General features: G+C 46.3%; 1 protein-coding gene across 1 annotated transcript; it reads left to right on the plus strand.

The window, feature by feature from the left end:
* The first annotated feature begins 1,933 nt into the window (after positions 1–1,933).
* TNFAIP3 (TNF alpha induced protein 3) lies at positions 1,934–18,265 on the plus strand. Its single transcript, XM_055810870.1, has 9 exons — positions 1,934–2,105; positions 5,368–5,680; positions 9,887–10,077; positions 10,304–10,451; positions 10,652–10,822; positions 11,544–11,724; positions 13,215–14,119; positions 15,636–15,868; positions 16,536–18,265. The coding sequence occupies exons 2-9, from the start codon at positions 5,368–5,370 to the stop codon at positions 16,815–16,817; spliced, it is 2,424 nt and encodes an 807-aa protein (XP_055666845.1). The 5' UTR covers positions 1,934–2,105; the 3' UTR covers positions 16,818–18,265.
* Positions 18,266–26,937: the final 8,672 nt, after the last annotated feature.

The following is a 26,937-nucleotide window of genomic DNA, read 5'->3' on the forward strand; positions in this document are numbered from 1 at the left end:
AACATGCATTGGGCAAATCACACTGCAGACACTGCCCTAGTTATGCAAGTAATCTCTTGGGCCCAGGTCCCTCAGGCATCCAGCCTGGATCTCGGCCATCCCTCAGGCCATCAGTCCTTAAGTGCAGAGCCTTCCTACCCAGCTACTACTTCCCAAGGCAGCAGAGAGGCACCCCCAAAAAATCACCCACAGAAATCTTCAAAACAATTCTCTGGAAGGAGAGGAGCAACAAAATAACAGAGGGGATTATTCTTTTTCCAGCCACATCCCTGACTTCTTTTGAACAAAGGCAGAGGAAGGCTGTGCAGAGCCAGACACAGGCCTGTAGACCTGGGGCAGAGCAAGCTGTCATGTAACCACAGCGTGACACCAGCACACCAGATGAGCCAAGTGCTGCTACTGGATGCAAGGTGAGGGACATTAAGGCTGAACTCTTAACAAAATCCACCTGTTTTCTGAAGGAGTCAAGATTTAAGACCTGATTTCAAGGTGTGAAGCAACCCTAGTTTCTCGTCAAGCCAGTGGGAGCAGTGGATCCTCTGGAACTGGCTGAAGTCCATCATCTCTGAGGATAAAGTCTTTTAAGACTGCAAGAAAATTTGTTGCATTGTACTTAATTTCTGGGTGTTTCACTTACATATTCAAAAATGTATTTCATTTCATGTTGCAAGGCTGGTGAGCAAGGAACTGCTCTTTTTCCAGTGTAAACTCCATCCATAAGTAATATTTACAGGCCTTAAGCACTGGGTTTTTTTCAATGAGTGTTTCCATTGCAGATTTTAGGATACTGTTTAAAGGTGTAAATTAATTAATTACAACCATTAAGTTTAATGATTCCTGTGAACTGCTAGCCATGGCCAAGAGTTTACAAACACACACTGACACTAAGATCTCCTTGACTCAGTAACTTTCAGCCAAAGCTCTGCCTCCTGGCTGCAACCACCTTACCTTGAGCGGGGCTGGATTAAAGCGCAGCAACACCTGCCCAGAATGCCGGCACACGGACGGAGTTACGGGATTACATGTATCAGCCTAACCTCTAATTAAATGAATGAAGTCACTTGTGGTTACTTCAAATACAAAGCCAAAACTGTGAGGCAGATGCATGCTAAATAAAAATATTTGCTTGGGTTAAAAAACAGCCTGGAAGAGCAATAGCTTCCAACAGGACAGGCTCCCTTGCCATCCCGTTGGGATGTTAGCTGCAGGGGCGTGGGCACCTACACCCCAAGACCTTTCTGCATGGGCGAGGAGCCCCGTAGGCCCCTTGTCCTTGTCACGCGTGGAAGAGGACGAGGTAACGGCTGCGGGGCAGCCAGCGCCTCTCGCCGCCGCCGCTGCTGCTGCTGCTGGCGGTGCCCCGGCAGCGCGGGGTGCAGCCAGGGCGCTGCCCCGAGCTCCGGGCACGGCACCACCGGCCGCGGTTGCAGCACGACTCCACGGTGCCCCAGGCACCCTCCGCACCGCCGCGGTGGTGCCAGGGCGATGCCGTGCACCGGAACACCGAGCCGTTCCGGTCCCAGCCACCCGAGCCGCGGCTGGCCGCCGATAACGGGGCTGGACCAGCAGCCGAGCGAGGCCTGCGGGACGGGATGCGCACCCCCTCCGGGGGATGCGGTGGGGGGCTCGGAATAAGGAGGGAAAACCTGCGCGCCCGGCCCCCGAAGGGCCCGCCGGCGAGTCACTGCGGAGGGGGCGGCGGGGCTGCCAGCCGGGGCCAGGACCGGGCCCGGCGGCGCCCCCTGGCGGCGCCCGGGGCGCGCGGCGGTGGTTGTCACATGTCGGAAAGTCCCCGGCGCTGCCGGTGGAAATCCCCGGTGGGGTTTTTTTTGTTGTGTATTTTCTTTTTTTTTTTTTTTTTTTTTCCTCCCGGGCGCTGAAACAGAAAGGGAAAAAAAAACAAGAGGTTTGGCTCAGCCCTTCATTCCGCGGCGGCGGCGGCGGCGGCAGCAGCTCCGGCGGGCAGAGGGCGGCGGAGGGAAGGGAGTCCCGGCCCGGTGGGGGTTGATGGCTCCCGCGCTCGGCTGCGTCCCACCGCCCCGGCCCCGCTGCTGAGCAGGAGTCACCGGCAGCACCGACCGGAGAAGGAGCCCGCCGGCGGGGAGGTGAGCGCCGGGCGGCGGGGAGGGCACGGCGGGGCGGCCGACCCCCGGAGCGGCTTCATCCCCGCCCTGCCGTTTGCAGGAGGGCGCCGGGGACAGCGGGCGGGCCCGGCGGCGGGGCTCGGTCGCGTTCCGCCTGGCACCGGAGCGGTCAGCGCTGCGGGGGGGCGTGCGCCGGCTGCGGCCGGGCGGTGGCGGCGTGCCCCCTGCTCGGCGGCGGCGTGCCCCCTGCTCGGCGGCGGCGTGCCCCCTGCTCGGTGGCGGCGTGCCCCCTGCTCGGTGGCGGCGTGCCCCCTGCTCGGTGGCGCGGCCCGGGCTCGGCGGCTCCGGTCCCCGCGGGCTGCTGCGCTGGCGCAGGGCGCCGCCGCGGCGGGGCAGTCGCTGCCGGCTCCCCCCGCAGAGCTGGCAGGGGCAGGAGCGGCCGCCGTCCCGCTGTGCGTGCGCTTGCTTCCAGCAGAGCATGAGTCGGGGGGCTGAGCCGTGTAGTCCGGTCCTGTGGTGTGTAAAACACCCTCGGTCCCCATCTTCTTCCTTGGTGAACGGTGATAATACGCTTAGTTCCGTACCGACCGCTCAACGACTCAAATACAGAAATCTGTAGGTGCTGACGGTGTGTTAAGCGTGTTTGGTTTAGCAGTCTTAGCACTTTGGAAGAGGGTTCGTTATTGCTGGTTTTCAGACAGAGGACAGAAAATTAAAACCACTGTCAGACCTCAGAACAGCGCTCAGCTTTCCAGAGCCCGGCATCCTCAGCATTCCGTGTGCAGAAAGCTCGATGCCTCGGAGAGCTATTTACTCATGGTTTACAACTGTTCTTTTCTGGGCATTTGTAGTAATTACATGTAAAAAGGTTCTAGTAGTGTGGCGTACAGTAAAGCAAGGTACAGTGTAAAGTCATAAATTGTAGCTGAGTTTTCTGACCTTTAACTCGGGCTTAGGTGGCTATGAAGTTGTCTGTTTCATCACATTGTTTGTGAAAATAAGGGTTGCTCAGCTTTTGCCTTGATCGACATTTAATGACCGTAAATAGCATAGGCAGTGATTTCCATGTGTGAAGGGGAAAATATGCCTGTAGAATATAATATTGAATAACATAGTTTCAGTGAACGCTTCTGTAAACTCAGCAGGTTTTGTTACTTCAAGCTGGAAATAACCATCTCAAGGGTCTGTGCCGGTAGTGCTTAATCATGTCATCAGTCTTTATTCATGTAAAAAAAAATCCCATTGACTCAACAGCTCTGCTTACATAAGTAAGGAATTCAATATTTTGGTCATCTTAGAGCAAAGTATAGCAGTGGTCATTAAACAGATTAATAAGGGGTTGTTTATATTTCATTTCTTAAATCATCTATACATTTAAATTTAGGACTACACAAATATCACATGTAAAACTATATTTATGGAGGGAGTGGATGAGAATATGTGTTATTTCCATTTTAAGGCTCTATGTTGGTGTGGGAATGGTAAGAATATGCCACCTCAGTTAACTACAGGAAGGCTTTTCCACGTGTTGCGAGGTGTGACAGCTCTGAGCCCTGTCCCCAAGATGCTTACAGGAGCAGGAGAAACAGTGTCAATGATATTGCCCTGACTGAGCAGAGAGGACTTTGCAGCATCTTGTGTTTCACCTGCCTCTGTTTAGGCCTTGACAAGACATCCACTGAATCTCTCCATCAGCTGCTTCTCAGAGAGGTTATAGAGGGCAGCTTTTGGCAGCAGGAGCTGAGGTCCCCTCTTACCACGGCAGGGTCCTTTTCCAGTGCTCCGGCTGGGCGGCTGGAGGTGGATGTCGCCAATGGAGGTGTCTGGCTGAGGAGGAGAGAGCAGCTGGCTCCCCATAGGAAAGGGCATGCTGAAGTCCTTATGTGCAAGAGGGGTCTTCTGCCTCCACAGATCTGGAACTATCTTCCTGGGCAGTCTGTCAGCTTGTAGTCATCCTTCCTCTCTCAGGCCTTCCACACTTCCATCTCCATGAGAAAATTTCATAACAGTTGCATAAACCAGTTTTCAGTTGCCTCTGTACCTGGCAAGGTATATATCGAGGCTTTGATATATACTTATGGCTTGATATTTGTCCCTAGATTCATAATCACAATGGTGGGCTCTCCTAATGTGACCAGCGGTATTCTAAACTTGTTAGGCGTGCATGCCTTTCTTTGTCTAAACAGAATTTTTGCTTTGTTTTTAAACACAGCAATAGTGTACGTGGACAGCATGTAGAGTCTCTTCACATAGAAATAGGTTGTTGGTGGTGTTACTGTTGTGCACGAGAATTTTGAGGGATGTGAGCCCTATGTTTAGCTCTAGTGAGCCACAAAGTTAGTGTGCTCTGAATGAGTATTGCAGAGTGTAGACAGTTTGAGGTTATGGGGGTTTTTGTTCTTCCTGCTGTAGCCCATGGGGCCAGAGATACTGAAGAAAGGGATGCAGGGCAGCAAACATTACATGTCCCACTGTGGAAAAACATTGTGGTTTTTGAGCCAAGTGGAAATGCTTTTTCAGCTATGTTGACTTACCGCTGAGTAATAGCAGCACTGCAGTCTGCACCCCCACATGTGGCACAAGGACCTGTGTGCAGTAGCTCTAGTGCTCACAAAATATAAGGAGTCTCAGGAAGAGTAGCATAAGTCTTTCCTTGAGTGCTTGCTCTACAACAAATCCGTCATTTGCCATCTTCGGCCACCGTAAGTATGGGACACATACTAGCATGGCAAGTAATTCCTGGGGCTCTTTTTGCACTGTACCAAGCATCACTTCTCAGAATGTATGGGCTGCAGAAATGTGAAATGGTCATTACCTGCTTTTTTTGGGCATATCATCAAAACGAGCTTGAAACGCGCCGAAAGTTCAGCAAGCTCATATGGGATTACACTGTGCAATTATCAATTAGCCAAGTTTCCAGGATAATTTTCCCTTCCCTTGATCTTGACTGCTTTTATCCTTACTTTGATTTAAATGTTGGTTTTGTTCTGAACAAGGATGCAGTTTCCTTAGTAATGAATAAATTCTCTTTAATATCTCAGTAAATTATTGGAAGAAGCTAGTCAGTGTCTATATCTGAGTAATGCAGAGAGGCTAATGGATATGAGCTTTAAAAAACATCATCTATAAAGGCTCAGTGGATAGCATCCACTCTGCTCATTTTAGGCAAAACTGCAGCCAGAATCCTGCCCCTGAAGGTGCCTTCTCAGTCTCTGCAGAAGTGTTAATAATGGTGTGATGCACAGACTCTAACATGCCAGTAAAAGGATCCTTTTCATTTCAGATGTTTTCTAGAAACATGTCTGGCCAACACATCCTTCCTCAAGCTTTGTATCAGAGCAATATGCTGAAAGCCATGAAGATTAGAGAGAGGACACCTGAAGATCTGGTCAACCCCCCAAGTGGAATAATTCACCACTTCAGGACTATGCACAGATACACAATAGAAATGTTCAGAATGTGCCAGTTTTGTCCTCAGTTTCGGGAAACACTTCAGAAGGCTCTGACTGACCAGGCCACCCAGACTTCGCTGGAGCGCCAGAGGAAGCTCAACTGGTGCATGGAAGTTCGGAGGCTTGTCCCTTTGAAGACTAATGGTAAGTTACGAGCAAGTCTTTGCACTTGGCGTTAAAATTGGGAATATGAATGTATCACCTTTATTATAGTATCTGAGTTCACATTACTGAAACAACTGCATGGCTTTTAAAATGTGATGCCTTTCAGTCTTAGTTTTGTAAGCTAAAATTCTTTCCATGTGATGTACTGACCTGAGGCTGTAGCAGATGCCTGCCCATATCATGGTATTATGAATAGCCTGAAAATTTCACAGATATCTTCATAATATCAGTAACATGTGGCACATCAGAGTAAAACACCAGGAGAGAAACTTGACTTGCCACCCATCGCCTTTCTGTGAACCTGACTCTGCTATGCATCGGCTGTCTTGTCGGAAGTGCTGAACGGCCCTTAATGCCAGGCTAGATGAGACTTCAGATGCTTTGAGTGACAGGGATGCATTCCCGTGTACATATAGCAGAAGTTAATATCCTGGCATAAGCCCTGCTGTTGTGGCTGGCAGGCAAGGTCCTCTTCCTGATCCATCTTTAAAAGTGGTGCCAGCAGGAGTGTCCTGGGCATGGAGCCTCAGGGAACTTGACTGCACTGGCCCTGGACTCAGCACCTCGCACCCCGCCGTCTCCCTCATCCTCAGCTACCTGCTGGGGTTTGCCAGCTCTTGCCTTCCCTCTGGTCAGGGCTCACCAGTAACTCCCGTGTGCATGCCTGACAGCCGTCTTTGTGCAGCACACAATTTGCAGTGTCCTTTTTCTTTCATGAATCAGTGCTGGTTTTAGAACTTGGCTTTTGGGTTACTTTGTGTGTATTGCATCAAGTGCTGTAAATGAAAAGGTGCAGCAGTAGTGCAAAGATTTCCCGAATAGGTTACACGTGTCCACAGTCTTAAGCAGGAAACTTTTGCACATGACTGTAAGAGTTGCTGGGCGTTTCACGTTCAGTGGGGGAAAGATTTGGTAATGGCTATATGACTTATGGTCACGCAGCTGCAGACTTGAGCTCGGGATTCCCTAGAGCACAGATTACCCCAAAAAAGCGAGGTAGACTGGGACAGTGAGGACTCCAAGAACATGGAAAATACATAGCCTTTGCTCAAGGGGCAGATCATGGTGGTTATAAAGCAGTGGGTGTGGTGGACCTGCAACCTCGTTGAAGTCCTTGTATGATGTTCTGTGGATGCTTCTTTTCATTATCTGCTTATACACACACATACAAACGTTGTCCTTATCTCCCTCATCCACACACTTCCCATCCCAAATTCTACCATTTTTGTCAGTCTGATTGTACACCGCTGTGTTGTGCAAAAGCCATAAAAATAGCACCGCTGTGTAGTTGTCACTGCCTTGACCTAGAAAAGTCTGATCCTAATGTCCATCTCTAAGTGTCATAGAGGCACTGACCTTCTGGTGGGCTTTTGTGGGCTGCCTCTGTACTGGCATAAAATTCACATGACTAATTAGGCTGTGCATGGAGATCTGGTAACCTTGAACTTCCAGAAGGACTGAAGTTGCAGCTAGGGCAGGCAGCACTTCACAGGTACTAGGAAGGTAACATCAATCCAAGTGTTGCGTCTTCAGAACTTCACCCCAAGAGATACATTCTTAATAGGTTTACTAGATGAATGGACAACATGCATGATTTTTGCCCAGGGCAAAGAGCAATGGTTTTGGAATCTCACCTCCTGTCCGTGAGAGTCCTGCAGGGATTAACACTGCCTGGACAGGCTCTTGTTGCTGACAACGCTATATCCAATAACTGTGACCTCTTGTGTTGTCTCATGACTGTCAGCCAGCGTTACAAGCGGGAGCAGTGTGGGCTTGGATCCCACGTGCAGGCGTACCAATATACAAGATGCTGAAATACTAAGGCAGGTTGGGGTCAGGCAAAACAGGTGCTTGGTTTGCTATTCCCCTGTACCTTGCACAGCCAGTGAACTCAGCTGCAGTTCAGTGCTTTAGGGTCATGAAGTGCATGAGTAGGAGCAGCTTTGGGAACCTGTGGTTTATGCAAATAGTCACAGTGAGGGACCTTTGCAGGAGAAAGAGGGTAGATGGACTGAAGAAGGGGATACCTGAAAGAAGGGACAGAAGCCTGGAGAAGCCCTGTATTACCCCAGAAAAAAACACATCTGGGTTTTTTTCTCACATGCGGCACGAAGAATATTTTTAAAAGCACTTAGCCCGTAGATGTGGGGTGAATATATTAGTTCTTTCAGTCAGTGGTGGGCTTTCTTCAGAAAATTCTGGGGTTTTTTCTCATGAAGGTTGTAATTATTGAAAACAGAGAAAGTATCTCCTATAGGATCTTGTGATGTATATTTTACCTAATATGTATGTGAGTTTGTGGAGTGGTGGTGTTTTTTTAATTTAAAAAAGCCCTTTTGAATCACCACACATTTCTTTGCAGACATGCGAATGGGAGGATAGAAGGAAAGCAGTAGGAGGTATAAAAATTGAAACTGTTGTAAAAAAAAAAAAAAATAAAATTCCAGCATCTATTGGCTGTAGAGATTTCACTTGTGTAATGAATGGGCATTCATTCCAGCTCGCCCAGCCACACCCCCCCGGGAAAGTCCGAGGGAGGCTTCGCTGCTCAGCTCTGCAAGCTGCAGAACAAAAAGTACAACTGTTGCTCAATTGCTAGTCAAACGGTGCGGGGGAATTCCAAGTGCTGTGTAAGGAATTTTGGCCAGCGCCTCTCAATAAAGAACTGAAAGTGAGCTCTCAGAGAGAGGAGGGGGGGAAAAATATCTTATCTTTGCTCTAGATTTTGCAAAGGGAAAATTTTAATGGGATTTGTATGTCATCTTTGTTGGTCAGAAGGAAACCCAGTCAGTTTTTGTGTCTTATATGTTGTTCCCTGATTTTTGAGCTCAAGCAAGCAGCCTGCAGACTTGAAGTAAGCTTTGCAAGACAGCATTCAGAAATGAGAAGGCAGTTGGAGGAACCTGATGTGCACCGAGTCCGTAACAATTTATGAAGTGTTCAGATTTCAAACAATATCTTTTTCAGGACCTGGGGTCTGTTGTAGATTTTTCTCTGCAGTTTCTTAGGAAAAGTAGCAAAAGTGTTCACAAACGTTGTGTAATTGAGCTCATAATGCATGTGGCAGACTGGGTTTAAGCTTTTTGTGGGGGTTCTTTGTGTGGGGTTTTTTTCCACACGAGGAAAATCTAGTAGCTTTACCATGGCTCATGTCCTCGATTCCAAGGAAAATGCTGTGGTTTCTTAGTATTGGGTTAATCTCTTTACCACTGTAGTAAACACGACCAGTTTTGAATCTGAGGCTATGACAGTAATGGTTCTTGATGACTCCCTTTCAGGGGAGACATCCCCTTTTGAAAAAGATGGCTCAAGATAGAATTTGAAACCCAGCTGCAGGCATATTTTGTCACAACTTTTAATTAAGTTAGTTAACTCCTCTGATTCTCAGTTTCTTCCTCTGGAAATTGCAGAACATTGCTTTCCTTCCTACCTGTAAACAGGGCTTTTTCAATGCAAGGAGAGCGTCTAAATGAAAATCAAATCATTATGGTTTTCATTTATTTAGTTTTAATGTTGTGTTTTATGAAACAGCCTTCTAAGTAAAATATTTAACAGCCCAGTGTACTATCAGTTTCGAGAGGAAGGCAAGAGGTGTTCCTATGATTGCTTTACATAAATCACGTACTCTTCCCTTTCTGTCTCTCTTTTATTACAATTCCTCTATCCAGCACAGCCAAGTGCCAAGCCTTTCAATGCAGTGCTCAGCAGGGGATGTGAGGCTTGGTGCTACCATAGGATTTTCTTAGCGGTTTTCATTATCTCTACCCTGTGCCATCAGGTGTATATTTGTATAAACACTGATAAGGGAGATTTACATGTTCTTTTGTAATTTTAAGATGACTTTGTTGTGTTTAAAAGCTATTTCAACTGTTTGACATTTGCAGTTGACCCCAAAATTTAGTTCATGAGATCAGGTAGAGCTAAGTAAGATAGATAAGGGGCATTGATGAATGACAGCTTTACACTAATGGGTAAAGAGACAAAACCAGTAGAGAGAGGACTTTCTTCCTTTCTGTCTCTGAGCAGACAGCTCATAGCTGTGATCTCCTTGTTAAAACCCTTCTCTCTGAGGCTTAGAGAAGAACCTGTCATATGCATACCACAGCGTAATTCTACATCCTGCACGGTTGTGGGGTTTTATTTAAGTAGCCATTTACAAATAATGTACTCTCTCTTTTTCTGTAGGTGATGGAAATTGCCTCATGCATGCTGCATCACAGTACATGTGGGGTATTGAGGATATTGATCTCGTCTTAAGAAAAACATTGTTTAGCGCACTCAGGGAGATTGACACACGGAACTTCAAGCTCCGCTGGCAGCGGGAGGCTATTAAATCCCAGGAGTTTGTACAAACGGGACTTCATTATGACACCCGGGTAAGATGGCCTGAGGGAATGGTGCTGTTTTCTCAGTGCTTGTCAGTGTTGCCTTGCTGATTTTGTTTGCTTTTTGGCTTCATGGATTCCACTGTTAGTGGAGAGAAGAAATAGTCTTCCTTTGGAGGAAATGGGAAAATGTGATTATTCTGAGTCCTGCTGTGCAGCAGTTGGTTCCTGACCTCCATGGCTTTGAACCATTGCTGATGGATGTTTCTTTCCTCAGAACTGGGAGGAGGAGTGGGAATACCTCATTGAAATGACCTCCCCAGAAACATCTGGGGCTCGAAACAGGCTTCCATATAATGCACTGGAAGAAATCCACATCTTCATCCTTGCTAACATCCTCAGAAGGCCAGTCATTGTCCTTGCAGGTGAGTTGCCTAGCCAGTTATCTCACCATGTTTCTCTGTGCTGTGTTAGTGATGTTACTTCAATAATTGTTTTCAGGTAGATGCGTTTCAGATTGGGGTATTTTCAGCAATTGTTCTAAAACACACAGAGTATGTTTTCTCTTGCCTGTAGCACATGCTTATTGGTGTTTATCTGTGGGTTTTTTCCCTTCCTTATGCAGATAAAGTGGTGAGAAGTTTAGAGTCAGGCTCCAGTTTTTCTCCTCTGAATGTTGGTGGTATTTACTTGCCTCTCCTTTGGCCAGCTGAAGAATGCTACAGATACCCAATTGTGCTGGGCTACGACAACATGCATTTTACACCACTAGTGACTCTGAAGGACAGCGGGCCAGGTACTTTTCAAGCACCTTGTTTGATATTTATGTAGCTTCTTCAATATCATCATGCTTATAAAGCATTTAAAATATAATCTGGTTTAGATTTGCATCTTTAAAGTTAAAATAAATGTAAAAAATTCCTTTGAAATATGTTCTTAAAATTTGAGTCTGTAAATCTGAATAGAAACTAAAGGTTGCCTTCAAAATGCTGGTTGAAAGTAGAGTGCAACTCGCTTGCAGGCTGGAATCAGTCAGCAGGTGGCCTCTGCTTCATTGTGTTCTGGCCTCCTTTCCACACCTCATGATAAGAGAAAAAGCTTTGAAGGACATGGTCTCACAGCAGTGTGCTGCTGCCTGGCAGGGATAATGAAGTATATACATTGCCAGTTTTAAAGCATCTCTTCTGAATGGATAGCAGTTTTGTAGATTCAGCTTAGGGCATCATCCCATAGAAAGGTATAGCGAAGTAAGATCTACAGTGCTGCCTAAACTGAGAAGAAAATTGATATGGGGACATTAAAACTCCTGTGGGACTGTGGGATGGAGCTGGGCTTGTGATCGGATGAGTCTGCATCCTCCCCCGATGGCAGTGTTTAGAAACCGGTTGCTCTGGTCAGCCATTCCTGTCTCTTTCCAAAATTCAGCAGCAGCAGTGACATCTCAGTATGTTGCGTCTTGCGGTTACTCCTGCCTGGTAAAAAAAATATATATGCTAATCTGTCTTGTTTCCCCACAGAAATCCGGGCTGTCCCTCTGGTCACCAGTGAACGAGGCAGATTTGAGGATTTGAGTGTGCACTTTCTGACAGACACAGAAGAGAGGGAGAAAGAGCAGCTGCTAAAAGACTACTTGATAGTGATAGAAATTCCAGTGCAAGGCTGGGATCATGGTACAACTCATCTAATTAATGCTGCAAAGTGAGTTTCATTCCTGTTTCTTCAAAGTTGCCTTGTGTATGGAGGTGGGAGAAGCCAGGCAGCTCAGTGTCTTTCTTTGTTCTTTCCTTTCTTCTACAGTAGCACATGTGTTTGCCCCCGAAATATGGAATATTGGCATTACTGTTGACATGCTTTGATACGGTTATGAGCTCAGACCAGAGTCAAATTTAAAGGCAAAAATGTCTTCAGACTTAGCAGACTGAAACTAGTATTTTAGAAGAGTAAACCCAATGGATTAGCTTCACTGACTTTTAGATTACACATGAGGGTTGTGGAAAAACAGTTAAGCCCAGGAACTAGTTACACCAAACTCTTGCGCTTTATGTAAGGTCACGTTGCATAAAGGGCAGTTGGTGTAATTTTGGCTGCCCTAGGGAAAAGTACTTGGTGGTATGTTCTTAGCGCTGATGCCTTGACACCCTGGGCTGTTGCAGTGCAGCAGTAGGCAGGAAGCTGTGGCTAGTGGAGAAAACAGCATCTGTGCTCGTCCCTTTGGTGGTGATGGTTGAGCATCAGCAATGTGCAGGGGGCAGCTGACAGCACCCATCGGATTCTTGCATTTAGGGGATGCTGACAGCTGTGTCCACTCAGCCCATTCATGAGTGGGGAGGGAAGCAACTCCCTGTATCCTCTGTCTTTGCTTCCATTGCCCCACAGGGAGGTATTTTTATGCTGTTGGGCGGTTCTGCTTTAGGAGCCTTGAAAATTGAAGTCCCCTGACACAAAGGAGATATGCATACATAAAGAGTAGCAATCAAGCTTCCCTAGTCCCACCACACAGATGTGTTCTGGAGTGTTACCAGTAACGCTAGCTCTTCATCCTACCAGCTGTGGTGTGGTAGAGCTCCAGTGTGGGGTTTTCCCTGCGGTCAGGGGCAGAGTAGGGATGGTGTGATGGATGCTAGTGTTACACACACCACACCGAAGCCCTGTGGTTTGTCTGAAGAATTCTGCTGGTAGATACAGACCCAACAGGGCAAAACCAGGAACAGATTTCATGATAAACTGTATCATGAAATGCTACACCCACTGTAGAAAAAGCTTATTCTTAGCACGGGCTGGTGAGGTATGGGGTCTTCCACTCTTACCTCTGCTCAGCTGGGCACTGGTCTTCAGAGGAATTCAGGATTTGGGGGACTTTTCACTTCTGAGAGATTATCCACGTTCTTCACGCAAACAGCCCTCAGACAGAAAACCCTCATCTAGAAAATCCTTTTAAGAATATCTCTGTTTAGCATTGTGTCAGACCATTTCTTTAGATGTGAAAGTCTCCATTTGACATCACTGAACACCTGCTTTTAAAATTATTTTCATTTACAACAACAGTTTAACATCCTGGATCTTCTAGCTGAGTAATATGGATGTGCATTAAATCTGCATTTCCTCCCCACATTGTATTTGTATTTGCCTCCACCCCCACCATCTGCCCTTCTCAACCACTGATGCCATCTTCCCTTTTTGGCTGTCAGGTTAGATGAAGGCAACCTGCCCAAAGAAATAAACCTCGTGGAAGATTACTTTCAGCTGGTACAGCATGAGTACAAGAAATGGCAGGAAAACACTGAACCTGCTAGAAGAGAGACCTGCTCCAGGAACAGACAGGAACTGTCTTTTTCCCAGCTCTCCCTCCTACAGGTGAAATGTGAAACACCGAACTGCCCTTTCTACATGTCTGTGAACACCCAGCCCTACTGCCACGAGTGCTTTGAGCGAAGGTCCCAAGGAAGCAAAGGAAGAAAGCAGACCTCCAAAGCAGCACCTGAGAAACTGAAGGCAGCTGGGTCAGGCTCCTCCCGTGGGGATGTCTGCGAACCTGGGGGATGGACGTCCGAAGGGCCTGTAACAGGGCCTCGCTCCGCACCTCCAACTGCTCCAAGCCTTTTCCTATACAGCGAGACTACGGCTATGAAATGCAGGACACCAGACTGCCCCTTTACACTGAACGTGCAACACAATGGGCTTTGCGAACGCTGCTACAACTCCAGACAGCTTGGTCCTTCCAACAATTTGGGTGACCAGAGATGTTTAGACTATGCCACGTGCAAGGTATGCTGTCAGCAGGCCAACAGGACCTTCAACGGCATATGCAGCACTTGCTTCAAAAGGTCTACAGAGCTCCCCTCAAATGCCAGCCGTGCTTTCCCACCCGTGTGCCACCAGAGATCAACATCTGATCCATCTCAGATCTCACAGAGCCTCCTCCAGCACTCCTGCCATCCCAACAGCTGCGGCGAGGAGCCCCTGCCACCGGCACTGCCTCCTGAGGAGAAGAGGGGAGGTAACCTCTGCAGGAAACCAGGCTGCAAGTTTTTTGGGACATCGCAAAATGAGGGCTTTTGCACGCTGTGTTTCTTTGAGTACAGGGAAAACCACGGTAAGTGGAGACGGGGTGAGCTTTGGCACGCTTTGGCTGCAGGTTGGCTTCCTCGAGCTACGAAACTCTGTGTGCGCTGGGTGTGTGTGCTGGGTGTGTGCGCTGGGTGCTAAGAGGGCAGGGGGTGATGGAAACGGTGTGGAGCAGAAGCAGCAGCATGAGCAAAAGGTGCTCTTTTTGGCCATTATCCCGTAAAGGGGCATGCAGTAATCATGTGGGAAGTCTGTGAAATCTCTTATAAAACTTCCCATCAGCTTTCATGGAAGCAGAACTAGCTCAAGAGGGGCTGGGTTCTGATCCCTTCCCACCACCCATTGCAGTAATGCTTTGGTATGAATTTCCTTCACAGCTAGAAAGTTGTAAGGGTCAGTGAGGGAAATGCTATTGTATTGTTGACACTGAGGAAAATGCTATGGTATTGATGGTACTGAAAACCATTTATGTTAGCAAGGCTTTTAAAAAGCTTGGGATGAATTTGAGGATCTGTATCTGTTCTGGGTGTAACAGGTATAACACTTGAGTAACTGCTGAAGTCACCTTGATAAGCAGAGCAAGTAGAAGTTGACTGTCAATCATGTGCTTGTACTTTGGAGTAACTTAGGAGTGTATTGTTATAATCTACCTTGAAATCTTTCTCAGTAATGTCATTTGTGGGTGTGCAATGTGTATTTTTAAAGGCGGGCCTTCAAAAAGGTAACAGTCTGTGAATAAATCACAGCATGAAATCTTCATCTTTCATGCTACTGCCCTGTTCCACAGGCAGAGAGCCCTTGGGTATTGAGGGTGAAGGGCACGTGTAAGAGAATTATTGTTTATCTTTCAAGACTTCTTCATTGCTGACAGATGTGCCAATAGAAACATACAAAAGTAGAACGGTTTGAGTAAGGAAGGACCTTTGGAGATCATCTGATCTAAGCCCCCTGATGTGGGCAGGGACATCCAGTGCTGCACATTCCACATACTTGAAAATTAAGGAACCTCTATGCCAGCTTGCAATAGCTGATTTTCCAGCGTTGTTCACAATGAAATTTTTTTCCTTCTGATTGTGGAATATATAAAATAGCTTCATGAGACTAAAAAGCGTAAGGCACTTTTTCCCATTAAGCTCTGTGCCACTGTACTTCCACTACTTCATGCGTCTGAAATCGGGGAGGACAAAAGGGAAATGTCAGGGTAGTTGAGATGACATGCTGAAGGCAAAGGTGGAATTCCTCTTGACTTCAGCAGGGTCCAGTTTTCCCACTGAGGTCAAGTTTTTTTCCAGAAATCATCGGTTCCTACAACTTCTGGTATGAAAATCAAACTGTATTAGCTATGTATTATATATGTAACATGGAGGAAAGTGCATAAACTGAGGGAGTCTCAGGACTGGCAAAGCTCCATGTTTGAGGCTAGTATAATTTTTTTTGTTGTTGTTATTCTTTCTGTTTAAACTGGGGACCTCTTTATAGTTGTTTTGCGTCATCAGATCTATTGGGCACATTCAGACTCCCCCTGTCCTTACTCTGCATTACAGACAGCGTTTTGCTACGTCACCAGAGGAGGTCTCAGAGGAAGTCCTCAGCGGCGGGTCAGCCGGGGACCTCCGCGGCTGCCTTCCGTAACACTGTGTCCTGCCAGCGGCAGGACTGTGGCACCCTGGGCAGCACAATGCTCGAGGGGTACTGCCAGAACTGCTTCATTAAAGCCCAGAACCAGCGATTTCAGGAAGCCAGGAGGACAGAAGAACAGCTGGTGAGACAGCCAGAAGTAAGTGTGAACTTCTCAAAATCTTCCACTTGTTTAGCGCTGCATTTTTTTCTCTTGTGTGAACAACTCAGGATGCGTACTAGAAAATCCTCAAATGACTGCATCCTAAGTATCATGGAAAGACAAGCGTAGAGCATCTTATGGGGTTTTTTTCCTGCTGCAACTGGGCAGTATTCCTGAAATCAGTTTAGGGTTGTCATGACCATGCCCAGTTTTACCTCAGCTGGGATTTCACCAGCAATTTCAGTGGAAGCATTTGGACCTACAGTTGGTTTCTTTGCTGGCTGGGGAGAGATTTCCAGTCTCACCCTTAGAGCTATGTATCAAATAGGTTTAGTCCACTTCATGTTGCCTTTTTCATTGAGCCCATTACAGGTTTTCTTTGTTTCAGATTTTTTTTTTATTTTGTTTGTTCTGACCCTTTTAGAATTGAGAGTTACCAAAGATAAAATTATTTTTTTTTCCTAAGAAATGACAGAATTTGTGATTTTTTTATTATTTTTTTTGGTCAAGCCCAACTTGGCTCTTGGTATTGCACTTTTCAGAAGAAGCATGTGTCTGCAAGAACCCCCAGTGGTTACCTATACAAACCAGAGTTGAAAGTAAATGAAAAGCCACTTGTGCTGCCAGCATGGCAACTGACAATGTGTGTTAACATTTTTTCAAGAGAACGGGACAGCGCAGAGATTTGCAGCGAGCAGCATTGAGTAGCCAGAAGAGACAGTGTGCTGTGACTTCATGTAGAAACAACCTGGCCTGCAGAAGTGGTGACCTGTGCCAGGAGTGCCAGCGCCTCGGACAGCTTCTGCCATCGGGGAGTGCCAGGGACCCAGCGGCAGAGGACCCCCCGAAGCAACGCTGCCGAGCCCCTGCTTGTGATCACTATGGCAATGCCAAGTGCAACGGCTACTGCAATGAATGCTACCAGTTCAAACAGATCTATGGCTAGAAGAGGGGAGGAGGAGCTGGTAACGAACAAGAAAGCGATACCAGTTACTTCCTTCACTGAAATGGTGCTATGTCAAAAACACTTAACAGTCCTGGGAGTGGGAGGGCAGGGGGAAATATAAGCTGTCTGCTCATGTTCGTGTTTATTCCCAAGAATGGGAATAAATGTCTACTTCCTCTAAACACTGCATACAAAGACTGCTGAGAAGGGCAGGTTGCCTTCTGCACAGAGCTGTCGTTCATGACTAAGCTCCTACAATGCCATATTTAATTCTTGGACTTCCCAGGAGGAAGTGTGAAGCATTTGAATCCAAAGAACTTCCCAGTTCTGCCTCTTTCTCCATACCTCCTCTGCTCCCGGGTGAGGAGCTGCAGCTACTGTCGGAGGTGCAGGAGCTCTTTGTGTTTGCGTACATCAGCCAGAGGCAAATCTTTCCTGAGAGTGATCCCCCAGGACAAGCTGGTGCAACTTGCAGTTGATATCTGAAGAAATTTGCTTTGGGTTGCCCACATCCTTGCTGGTGTTGTTACGGAGCTCACCAAGGTGGGAGCTCCTGCCGGCATTCAGGGTGTTAACAGCGAGCAGTTCTGTGTTTGCAGAGCCCTCACCAAACCACAGCCAGACACAAGACCAGCAGTGGTCTGCTCCTTTAACATGCTTAGCCTGCATGTAGATCCCTGCCCAAATCCTAAGACAGCTGGAAAGACAGGTGATTACAGAAGCAACTTTTAAGAGCACACACATATGATGGGAAAATTGAATCTTGCCATTCCCGCTCATATGGAAGGAATTGCCTCCAACAGACAGAAAAATGCAAAGCCCTTTGCCTTTGGCTTCAGTTCTGAAACAAGCACAACTCTCTTCTCTTGCATTGTAACAGTCAGGAATATGCGTGCTGCTGTTCATACCCTCCCTCCCCATTTCTGTCACGCTTTTTTGTGTTATCCTTAATGTGATTCTGTTACTGTGCAAACAGCTTGGAGCTCAGTAACGGTGCTTTAGGGTTGAGATTTTACTCCTGGAGTTCATGCATCCACTTCTTAATCACTTTCTTCAGCAACCTTGCCTTTACCATGGTGCCTGGTACCTGCTTCTCTCTTCTCCTTTCACACCTTTTAAATTTTTAGCATCTGTTTTGCTGCTATGATATTGGAGGTGATACCTCTTCTAAGTTGCTTCTCAAGTTTAGAATCTTTTTCTAGTTATTAAAAAGCAAAAAAATTAAATAACTCATGACTCATTTCTGTTAAATTTTATATATTTTGTGAACCTTAATGTGAACATATGTTTTATTAAAATATTTATATTATTTGAAACAATGCAACTTGAAATTTGCACAGCTAGGGGTTTTTTTACATATATTTACTCATGTGTTGAAAGTTACAAACTTAAATGTAAAATTGAAAAACATTCTCTGATATAAAGAAATAAATTATTGAAGGATTGAATTTGCTATTTTATATTGATGAGAGAGAGCACAGTTGAGCATGGGACACCCCCAAAAAAAGCATTTCTGTTCAGGACCACCGTTCAGCATGTTACCAAGTGGCACCCTGGTTCAGATGATGTAGCCAAGTGCTTTGAAGAGGCCATAACTTGATGTAAGTCTCTGCATACTCTTGCCTTACATCAGCCTTCTCTCAGGAAGAGCTCTTGGTACTGTTGAGGGACCTGTGCAGTCTGTGTGCATAAGGAGTTGGCTCCTGTGGGTGCAGAGTATCTTCAGCCCCCAGAAGTACGGGCATGGGAGAGTAAGGATGGTGCAGGACCAGGCTGCAAGGGAAGCTAAGCTAGACTGATTTGACTTTGCTTTCTTCGTTTATCCATCAATTACGCCAGGGATTCCCAACCGATGTTGCTTGTATGCCACCTTGGGAGGTGGTGATGGCAGCACATGATCCTCACCTCTGCCCAGCCATGTGTGCAGCCCTGAAGGCGCAGGTCAGCCCTCACCAGGGGCAGCAGGTAAGCCCCTCGCCTTTTGGTCTTGGCGTCAGTGTTGCTCGATAGCTCCTGAAGAGCAAGTTGCCAACTGCTGCTTGAAAAAAGTACTTGAGAGCAGTGTTTTCTTCTCAGCCTAACCCAGCCCTATTGCCCGGAGATTTCTGCACTGTGACTCTCCCTTAGTATGGCATGAGAGTGCCTGTACCAGCACTCGGTGACACACAGGGCAACAATACTGTACACTACCATGACCTGTAGGTGTTGCCGGTGACCTGAAGGAAAAAACAGGAATTGCAGCTGCAGACATCCCTGTGCAGTCAGGAAAGAGGACTCTTTCCTAACAGGCTGACCTCTCCAGATCAGCTGCTCCCCATCCTGTTGAACTCCTTAATCCCTTACAACCGTTCAGGAGCACACCTCAGCACATGCTTCAGCACTGTCCCAGTTGAAACCATGTAGATGTTCAGTTCCTGAGGACTTTTGCCAGTGGTTAGCTGGTCCTTGTAATTCACTTTGCTCTCTAGCCCATGTTCCTGGATGCTTGTCCACCTTCCTGATCTGCACTGCTCTCCTTGCAATTTAGCCCAGCTCCTTCTGGACTCACATACCGCTCCTTCTAGGGCATGCAACTCAGAAGACATCCTGCTCCCTCTAGAGCAGAGCCTGTCAAATCTACCAGCCCCATCTCTACGGCATATTCCTCCCTCAAAACCTGACTCTCCATTTATCTGTACGCTCCTCCCCCTTTCTTTACAACTCATGCAACGCGCATGCCCACCCAACTCATCGAACTTCTGCACCAGGCAGACACCTTGGTGCTGAAAGAGCGGGCAAAGGCTGAGAGGGATGCCTGCAGCCAGGGACCAGGAGATGGAGGCAGCTCATGGCATCCAGCCTCAGCAGCCATCAGCCCCCGCTTGCTGAAAAGGCAGAGCTTCCATCAGAGCTTCAGTGTCAGGAGGCTGATTAACTCTGGTTGCTGCTAACCGCAACTTCTGCAGAGAAGAAGGTTTTCAGATGGGATGTCCCAGATCCCAATGATTTTTTCTCTGCCACCTTCTGGGCCCATTACTCATGCTGCTGAAGTCACATGAGGCTTGTCTCATTCTGAAGCTCCCATGTAAATGAGTGCCCAGCCTGTCTCTTGTGATACATTTGTGTGGGAACATTAAAGCTAGTAGGACCTTTTTTTTTTTAAATACTCCGGTATTTCCCTAATGTCCTTAGGGGATTTTGACCCTCTGATGCTTTCTGCTCTTTGTCCAGACACTTCTTCAAGTTCATATTTTTTATTCCTTCCTGTTCTGCAAAAGAGAACTTTTTATTTGGAGTCTCCCTTTTGTGACCATTTCTGGAAGCCTCTTCACTAAGGCACAAATCTTTCATAGCCAGTGATTCTTCTGTTAGCAGAAAGGCAAAACTAATACAAAACGATTGGCTTAACAGCAACTTGCATTGCACTGGAATTCCTTGTAATATAGTGCAGGAAGGGAATGCTGTGCAGGCTGTGCTTCCATATTCATTTTGTTTGGGGAAGGGATACTTTTAGATGATTACATGATGATCTGAATATTATTTATGTTTCTGATTTCTCAGGGATCTAACCAGTGTTAATAGGTAACACGATACAGAAAAGGAAACACTACATTTTCAGTGTAGAGAGAATACAGATTTATCTTTTCATATTTCAGTGCTCTGCTTAGCAAGTCTTAGGTGTGATCTGAAGTACTAGGCCACTTAACAGGCCTGGGAACACCAGGCAGCATGTGCTGTGTTAGATCAAGGCGCTTACATCAGGCTGTTGACCTAAGTGTGTGTCCCAGGAGCCCCAGGCAGGAGTCAGTGTGGCCAGCAGTTTGCAGGGAAAGCAAGAACAGAGTCCCTGCTGTTACAATCTCAGGTGCAAGCTGCGATGTTCAACATTTGCACAGAAGGGAAAGGCATCAAACTTACAGCCTGTGAGCCATCTGCCCATCCTTTCTTCCTGCACTTGTTCAGCCCTGTCCCACACAGTACCCCCTCTCACCCAGCAGGGCAGAAGAGAACGTTTACCTGCAAATAGAGGGGACCTGCAGTCTGCAGTGCTACTGCTTCACTGCAGGCAGACTTCACAGGTGAACCTCTCTGAGGTAGTTATCAAGAAGTGGGTTATTTCATAGAATCATGGAATGGTTTGGGTTGGAAGGGACCTTAAAGATCATCTAGTTCCAACCCCTGTGCCTGTGGGTGGGACACCTTCCACTAGACCAGGTTGCTCAAACCCCATGCAGCCTTCCCTTTAACACTTCCAGGGATGGGGCATCCACTTTTAAGAAAGGATGTCTTCTTTGATGAGCCATTCATGAGTTGCTTGCCATGCAACTTGGTGTAGAGATTCCAGCTGACCCATGAACAGCCTGGAGCAAGTAGGAATGCAATAAATGGAAATGAAATACATTTGTCTGAAAGTAAATATAGACAGTGGCTCCATATCTACTTTTTATGTGCTTGATTGAATCATGTGATAGCTATTTTACCTGCTGTCCTTCATCCTGAGGTCACCGCATATGCTACAGACTGTCCTAAACTATACCATCCCATTCCTCAGGAGTGTCTAAAGTCAGTTCAATCATCCATATCTAGCAGCTATGGCCTTTACACTGGCAGTGATGGGCGCAGGAGAAAAGGTGGTTCAGTGATTAGGATACACACACAGGAGGATACCCGCATCATAAGACCAAAGCTCTTGGGATATGCTAAGGTGTCTTTGCCACCTGGGAATGGGGTGCTTGACTCCAAACTCCTCTTCTGAGCAGGCACAGCAGGGACTTTTAAGCTGCTGTGTCAAGGAGGTAGTCTACCTACTGAAAAAAACACCTAATCTTAACCTGCTCATCCCTAGCTGTGTTTAGGAGGCAATGAGTGGGCAGGGATATCTGGTAGGGTCGGACCTGGTAGTCCCGATGCCCAGGATGATGCTTTGTTTGAGAGTCCTGCTGAGACTTTGACACCAGAAAGGCCCCTGAGCACCTCTGCAGCGTGGGAATGGGGGGGGGACACACACTCACCAGAGACATCCTCAGTATGTGGGGATTTTACTGATGGAGGGGTTGAAGGACTTCAGACAGTATTTGGCAGGGGGTGGGAGTGTGGGGTGGGGCTGTGAAGATTTCAGTAGTGTCTAGATGTTAGATAATAAATCTCCAAAAATTCATGAGCAGAATTTTATACACTTGGGGCCATGAGGCCACAGTGCGTGACATTAGCCTGTGCATTCAATCTGTGCAAAATAAGTGGTTCAGCATGGTGACGTGATGGCGGTTTTGTTCAGATGAGAGCGACGGGGGAGCAGCGGCTACATAATTTTATCCTGCATACTTGAGCAGGACACACTAATGTAATTTGTACAGCACTGAAATAGAAAACCGCAACACTGAGCAGTTACAATTTCAGTTTATATTAAACTGCCAAGGGCCCTTAAAATCCAGAGTTAGAAGCACAGATGCCTTTCCATCCAAGCTCTCTGTTTCTCCGGTGCCCACGTTTAACATGCAGTGCAGCAAACTTGTCACTGATGGCAGCAGATTCAGTGGGCTAGCATAAACTTGTTCAGTCATTTCTGTGCTGATGCTTTCTCTCACATCAGTGATAAATACCGACAGCATCTACCCTTGCCTGGTTCAGAAGGGTTGTCCTAGCTGCACAGAACGAAAGACAAAATATTTGGAAAAGTGGTTTAATTGAGCTGCTGCTTTTTTAACTCTCCTTTTCTTGACCATCTGTGGCTATTTTGGGGAAGACTGCCACTAGCTTATACATGGGCTATTCCTCTAGCTGTTCAACATAGGAGGACATATTTGGATGTACCTCACAGCCCAGCGCTGCTCCTGTAAGAGCATCAGCACTTCCCAGCCTGCGGCCAAGCCGCCTCAGTCAGTCCCCCCAAGCTCCCTGGCCGGAGTCACAGCTGTCCTCCCGCTGCCTCCTGGCCAGCCCAGCACACGGCAAAGGGGTCCTGCAGCCCTCTTACACCAAACAGCTGCTGTAGGAAACCTCGTCAGCCCAGTGTGGTCGTGTCTCCATTTGTCGAGATAAGTCTATTGGAAAAAAGCCTGTATGTGTATATATACATGCAGGCTTTTTCCCAACAGACTTTTATCTTGATATATATATACACACACACACATATATACACTAAAAAAACCCACTTATTTAATGTCTGTCAAACAGAAACCTAAAACAAGAGCAGGTAATTTTGCTTGGGAGTTTTATAATGACTTCTTTTTGTACTAATGTTAATTTTCAAAAAACTCCCTGTGTCTAATACTGAAAGACAGCCTGCGGCATGCTATCCAGACTGCCCCCTCCTCCAGGCTCACTAAAGTGAATAATATTACGTATGTAACCTCTCCCCACTCCCACCACCCCTGATCTCTGACAGCAATGATTCTTTTTGTTATTGATTTGGTGCCTGCCCCCCCTTTTTTTGGCTAAGCTCTAGTACACATCCGTGGTGGTGGGCAGGAAGTCAGATTTCCCCTGGTGAATTACTGGGAGGGTAACTCAGGTTTTGTTCTCTGGTTATGGCTCCATGTCAAGGGATTCATACAAATGCACATTCTGAGTTAGTCTGTTTCCCAGCCAGCACTGTTTTTTTTAAAAAGCCACTGTTCAGTGGCTCATCACAAGAAAGGGTCAAAACCTCCTTCTTACTTACAGTGTAAAGCAAAGCCAGTGGGCTGGGGATCTGCGACAAGGAATGCAACTCTGTGCAGTGCTCTGCACTTTGAAACCAGTGCTTTTCTTACTAACCGCTCTCAGATATGCCTCTGAGTACTGTGGGGCAGAATTTGGTCACGGCATGAAGTAGGGTGTAGTGTGAGATCACCCGGTCAGAATTCCCCCTTACTAACATCACTTGTTGCAGGACTCGCTGTGTTTCCCGTTGCCTGACACTGGTGACAGAAGAGTACGCGCTGCAGTGATGCCTGGTAAACATCTTACTGCAAACTCCAGTAACATTTATACTTGTGTAAACCTTTAATAATTCGATTGGCTTCTCAAACTTTACTCCAGGTATTCTGTAGGATAACTAGGATGGGGATTTGGCCACCTATCATATAAAAAGAGCCTCTTACTTCCTTTTGTATGTTCTGGAGGGAGAAGATGCACCTTAAATAGCTGCTGTTGCAATCCTCATGCCACAAAGGCATGCCTATCTAAGCATTTAAATAGATGCATGTCTTTGTTGCTGGTTACAGTTTAACGGGAATTAGCTGTCTTAGCCTTTGCTGTGGTCCTTAATGCACAACCACTTCAAAGGCAAGAACAGTAGCCAAACTGATATTTCAGCATGATAGGTTACACCTTATTTATCCTGTAACTTATTACCTGCAAAGATGATTAAATTTATTTTTACTGGAGGGAAAAGATTTCATGTATGTGTTATTAATGCACAGTCCAACAAAAAAGGATGATGTTGCATGGCTTTTTCACAGTCATGTGCATGTCTAGACCAGGCAACATTTGCCTAAAAGAAAAAAGTCATAATTTCCAGAGACTTCTTTTAAAAAAGGGAAGTTCGGGTGGTGGTGATAGAACAATGAATAATGACCCCTGGCAGAGCTTCTTTGAAGGCTGGCACCAGGTCAGGTGCTTGGAGGCAGGAGAGCCTCCAGTGCTTGCCAGCGCTCCTGTGCATTTGAGTCATATCAGTAGCATGCACCATTAAAGTTCAAAATGCATTCATTACTCAGACCAGACATGTAGCTCAGGTCCTATCAGGCCCAGCCAAACCTGAGTCTACATGAATGTCAAATTTAACATATTCATCACAAGAATTTTCTTCCTCTTGCTTTTCTCTTGGGCACTCAGCAGAGAAGGCCTATTAAGGCAGAATTTCGTATCGCTGGGGTTTCATTCTTTAATTAACCAACTTTCCGTTCAGACAGTTTGCTGTTACATCAGACCTTTAAGCTTTGCTTATTTCCCCTGCACAGGGCTACATCAGATTTCCACTCTGGGCTCTGTCCTCCTCCTCAGTACTCAGTCCTCCTCCTCAGGTAAGACGTTTTTTAAGGATTTGGGTTTTTCATGTGTCTGCACATTGTTAGCTGGCTGCAGCCACGTCACCTACAGTGTTGAGTTCCCTCACTGTCACACATCCATTCTCTGATCCAGACTCACTCTCCTCTCCCAGAAGAGAAACCTGCCAACACCAGGGACCAGGAACAATCTGATCTTTAACGTGCAGACCTTCAATATACTTTCCACATCTGCATGCGCTGTAGATGGCACAGCATTCCCAGCTTTAACCAATTCCCCAAAGCACCTGTGGTTTCATTTTGCACCACAAGGAGACTTCTGCCTCACTGTTTCCCCACCGTCATGCCGGGTCTGCTCTGGTTTGCTCCCACCGGTGAGCCAGCTCCCAGGCAGGCATGTTCCTCTGCTCCGCAAGGCTTTGGAGAACACGATGGTCACAAGCACAGCTTGCTGAAAATTTCCATCCCCTAACGTTCCTCCTTAGGCTTGCCTCCTTCATCTTGCAGATGCTTCATCTGTAGAAATGCAGTCCAGCCACGCAGTGCAAAGGGCTGACCTTCAAAATTTCACATTATTTACTCTCTTTAGTTAGTAACACTTCCTATTTGGAAATAACTTTGAATTAAGCACTCCTCAAAGTCCTGTAGCAAACACAGCAGTTACAGGTAGGTTTTATATCTCTTTTTTTTCTCTCTAGTGGAGATTCAGCCTTTAATAATAACATCTGTAGTATAGCTGCCAGAGCTGGGTTTGTGCCTGGCCTCTTTCTAGTAACATGTTCTCTGTTGTGTTTCAGGGTGTAACTAAGTATTTTAGGGAAAGTCTAGCTAGATTGTATTGTTTGTGGCTTATTTTCACCCAGCCAAAAAGCAATAAGCTATTTAAAAATACTTGCTAATGTATAAAATATTGATTAAATCCCTATTTTAATACTGCAATGCTTGAAAATACCATCAGTAGACAAAATTAATCCAGCAAATGGAAAATAACCTGGGGACATCACCGAGGTCAGCAAACCCAGGAGATAACTTCATAGGCAAGTGGAGCCAGTAAGCGTTTAATCTATAAACTGTCTTGTTTTGAGCTGGGTGAAGCAGAGACAAGTAGACACAAGAAAAAGTACAAACAAGTTCTTTATTCTGAACCTGCATTAGAGCACTCTAAAGATAGCATCAAGGACTGTGTGGAAATCCCCTGGATATGTTTTGTAATGTTTTCCAGTGAATCTCAGGATAGCGAATACGAGAGATGAGGGCAAGTGGATGACCACAGCTGGTGCAGGCTGCATTTTTGGTATCCCACTGCCGCAGCACAGACAACCAAGCTGGAATTCATCTCCATTGGCTTTCCCTCCCTTGATTACAAGGAGCATCCAGACGTAGATGTTTACACTGTAAAGGTGACATGTTTGATGAAATGAATCTTACAACCCCTTTCTAAGGTGATGTTTCATCTTGGAGAAAGTTACAGTATCAGGGCAATACGCAGATTGCCTTTTACTTCATAGCTTCCTGACTAATCCCTTTGATGCTGGCAAACCACAGAGACACTTTAAACTCATGGAGACTAATGCCCCCTGAAATCAAGGGGTGTTAAGCCTTTAAATGCCTTGCTCATCTGGGCTAATCAACCTCTCACTTCTTCCATTTATATATTCATCCTGCATGAAATTGGAGAAATAAGACTCACTTAACTCTCCTCAGTAGCTGAGATTAAATTCATTGATGATTACCATATGCACTGGCCTCCTGAAGTGAAAGGTCCAAAATGTAAATAAGAATACTAGATACTTCTATCTGCATTGAGGATGTACTCACTCCCCTAATGTTAACATTATGTAACTCCCCTATGGCTAACACCATAACTTTGGAATCAACTGAGTCTCACCTTTTGAGCCTCTTCTTTCATTTCTCTGACATCTCTTTGTCTTGTTTTCTTTCAGATACTCCATGGGATATAAAGGAGTCAAAATGAAACTTGCCCAAAGGGTGCATGTGGAACCAGATGCATGTCTCTGCACTAAACAACAGCTAAATGCTAAGCCCACCTCATTACCATTTCCTTGGTTATTTTACCAGTGTTCTAGAAATGTATTTGAATTTTCAAATAATTCCCAGTTCAAGTCCAATGTGTTCCCAGTGCAGAAAATCAG

This window comes from Falco peregrinus, chromosome 7 (assembly GCF_023634155.1).
Source record: "Falco peregrinus isolate bFalPer1 chromosome 7, bFalPer1.pri, whole genome shotgun sequence".
In the NCBI taxonomy this organism is placed as follows: Eukaryota; Metazoa; Chordata; class Aves; order Falconiformes; family Falconidae; genus Falco; species Falco peregrinus.

Bases quoted from the DNA above. Each gene is read 5' to 3' on its own strand.
- TNFAIP3 (XM_055810870.1), top strand. From the start codon at position 5,368: ATGTTTTCTAGAAACATGTCTGGCCAACACATCCTTCCTCAAGCTTTG. The intron at 5,681-9,886 runs GTAAGTTACGAG...CTTTTTCTGTAG, and splicing joins TGTCCCTTTGAAGACTAATG to GTGATGGAAATTGCCTCATG. The intron at 14,120-15,635 runs GTAAGTGGAGAC...TCTGCATTACAG, and splicing joins TGAGTACAGGGAAAACCACG to ACAGCGTTTTGCTACGTCAC.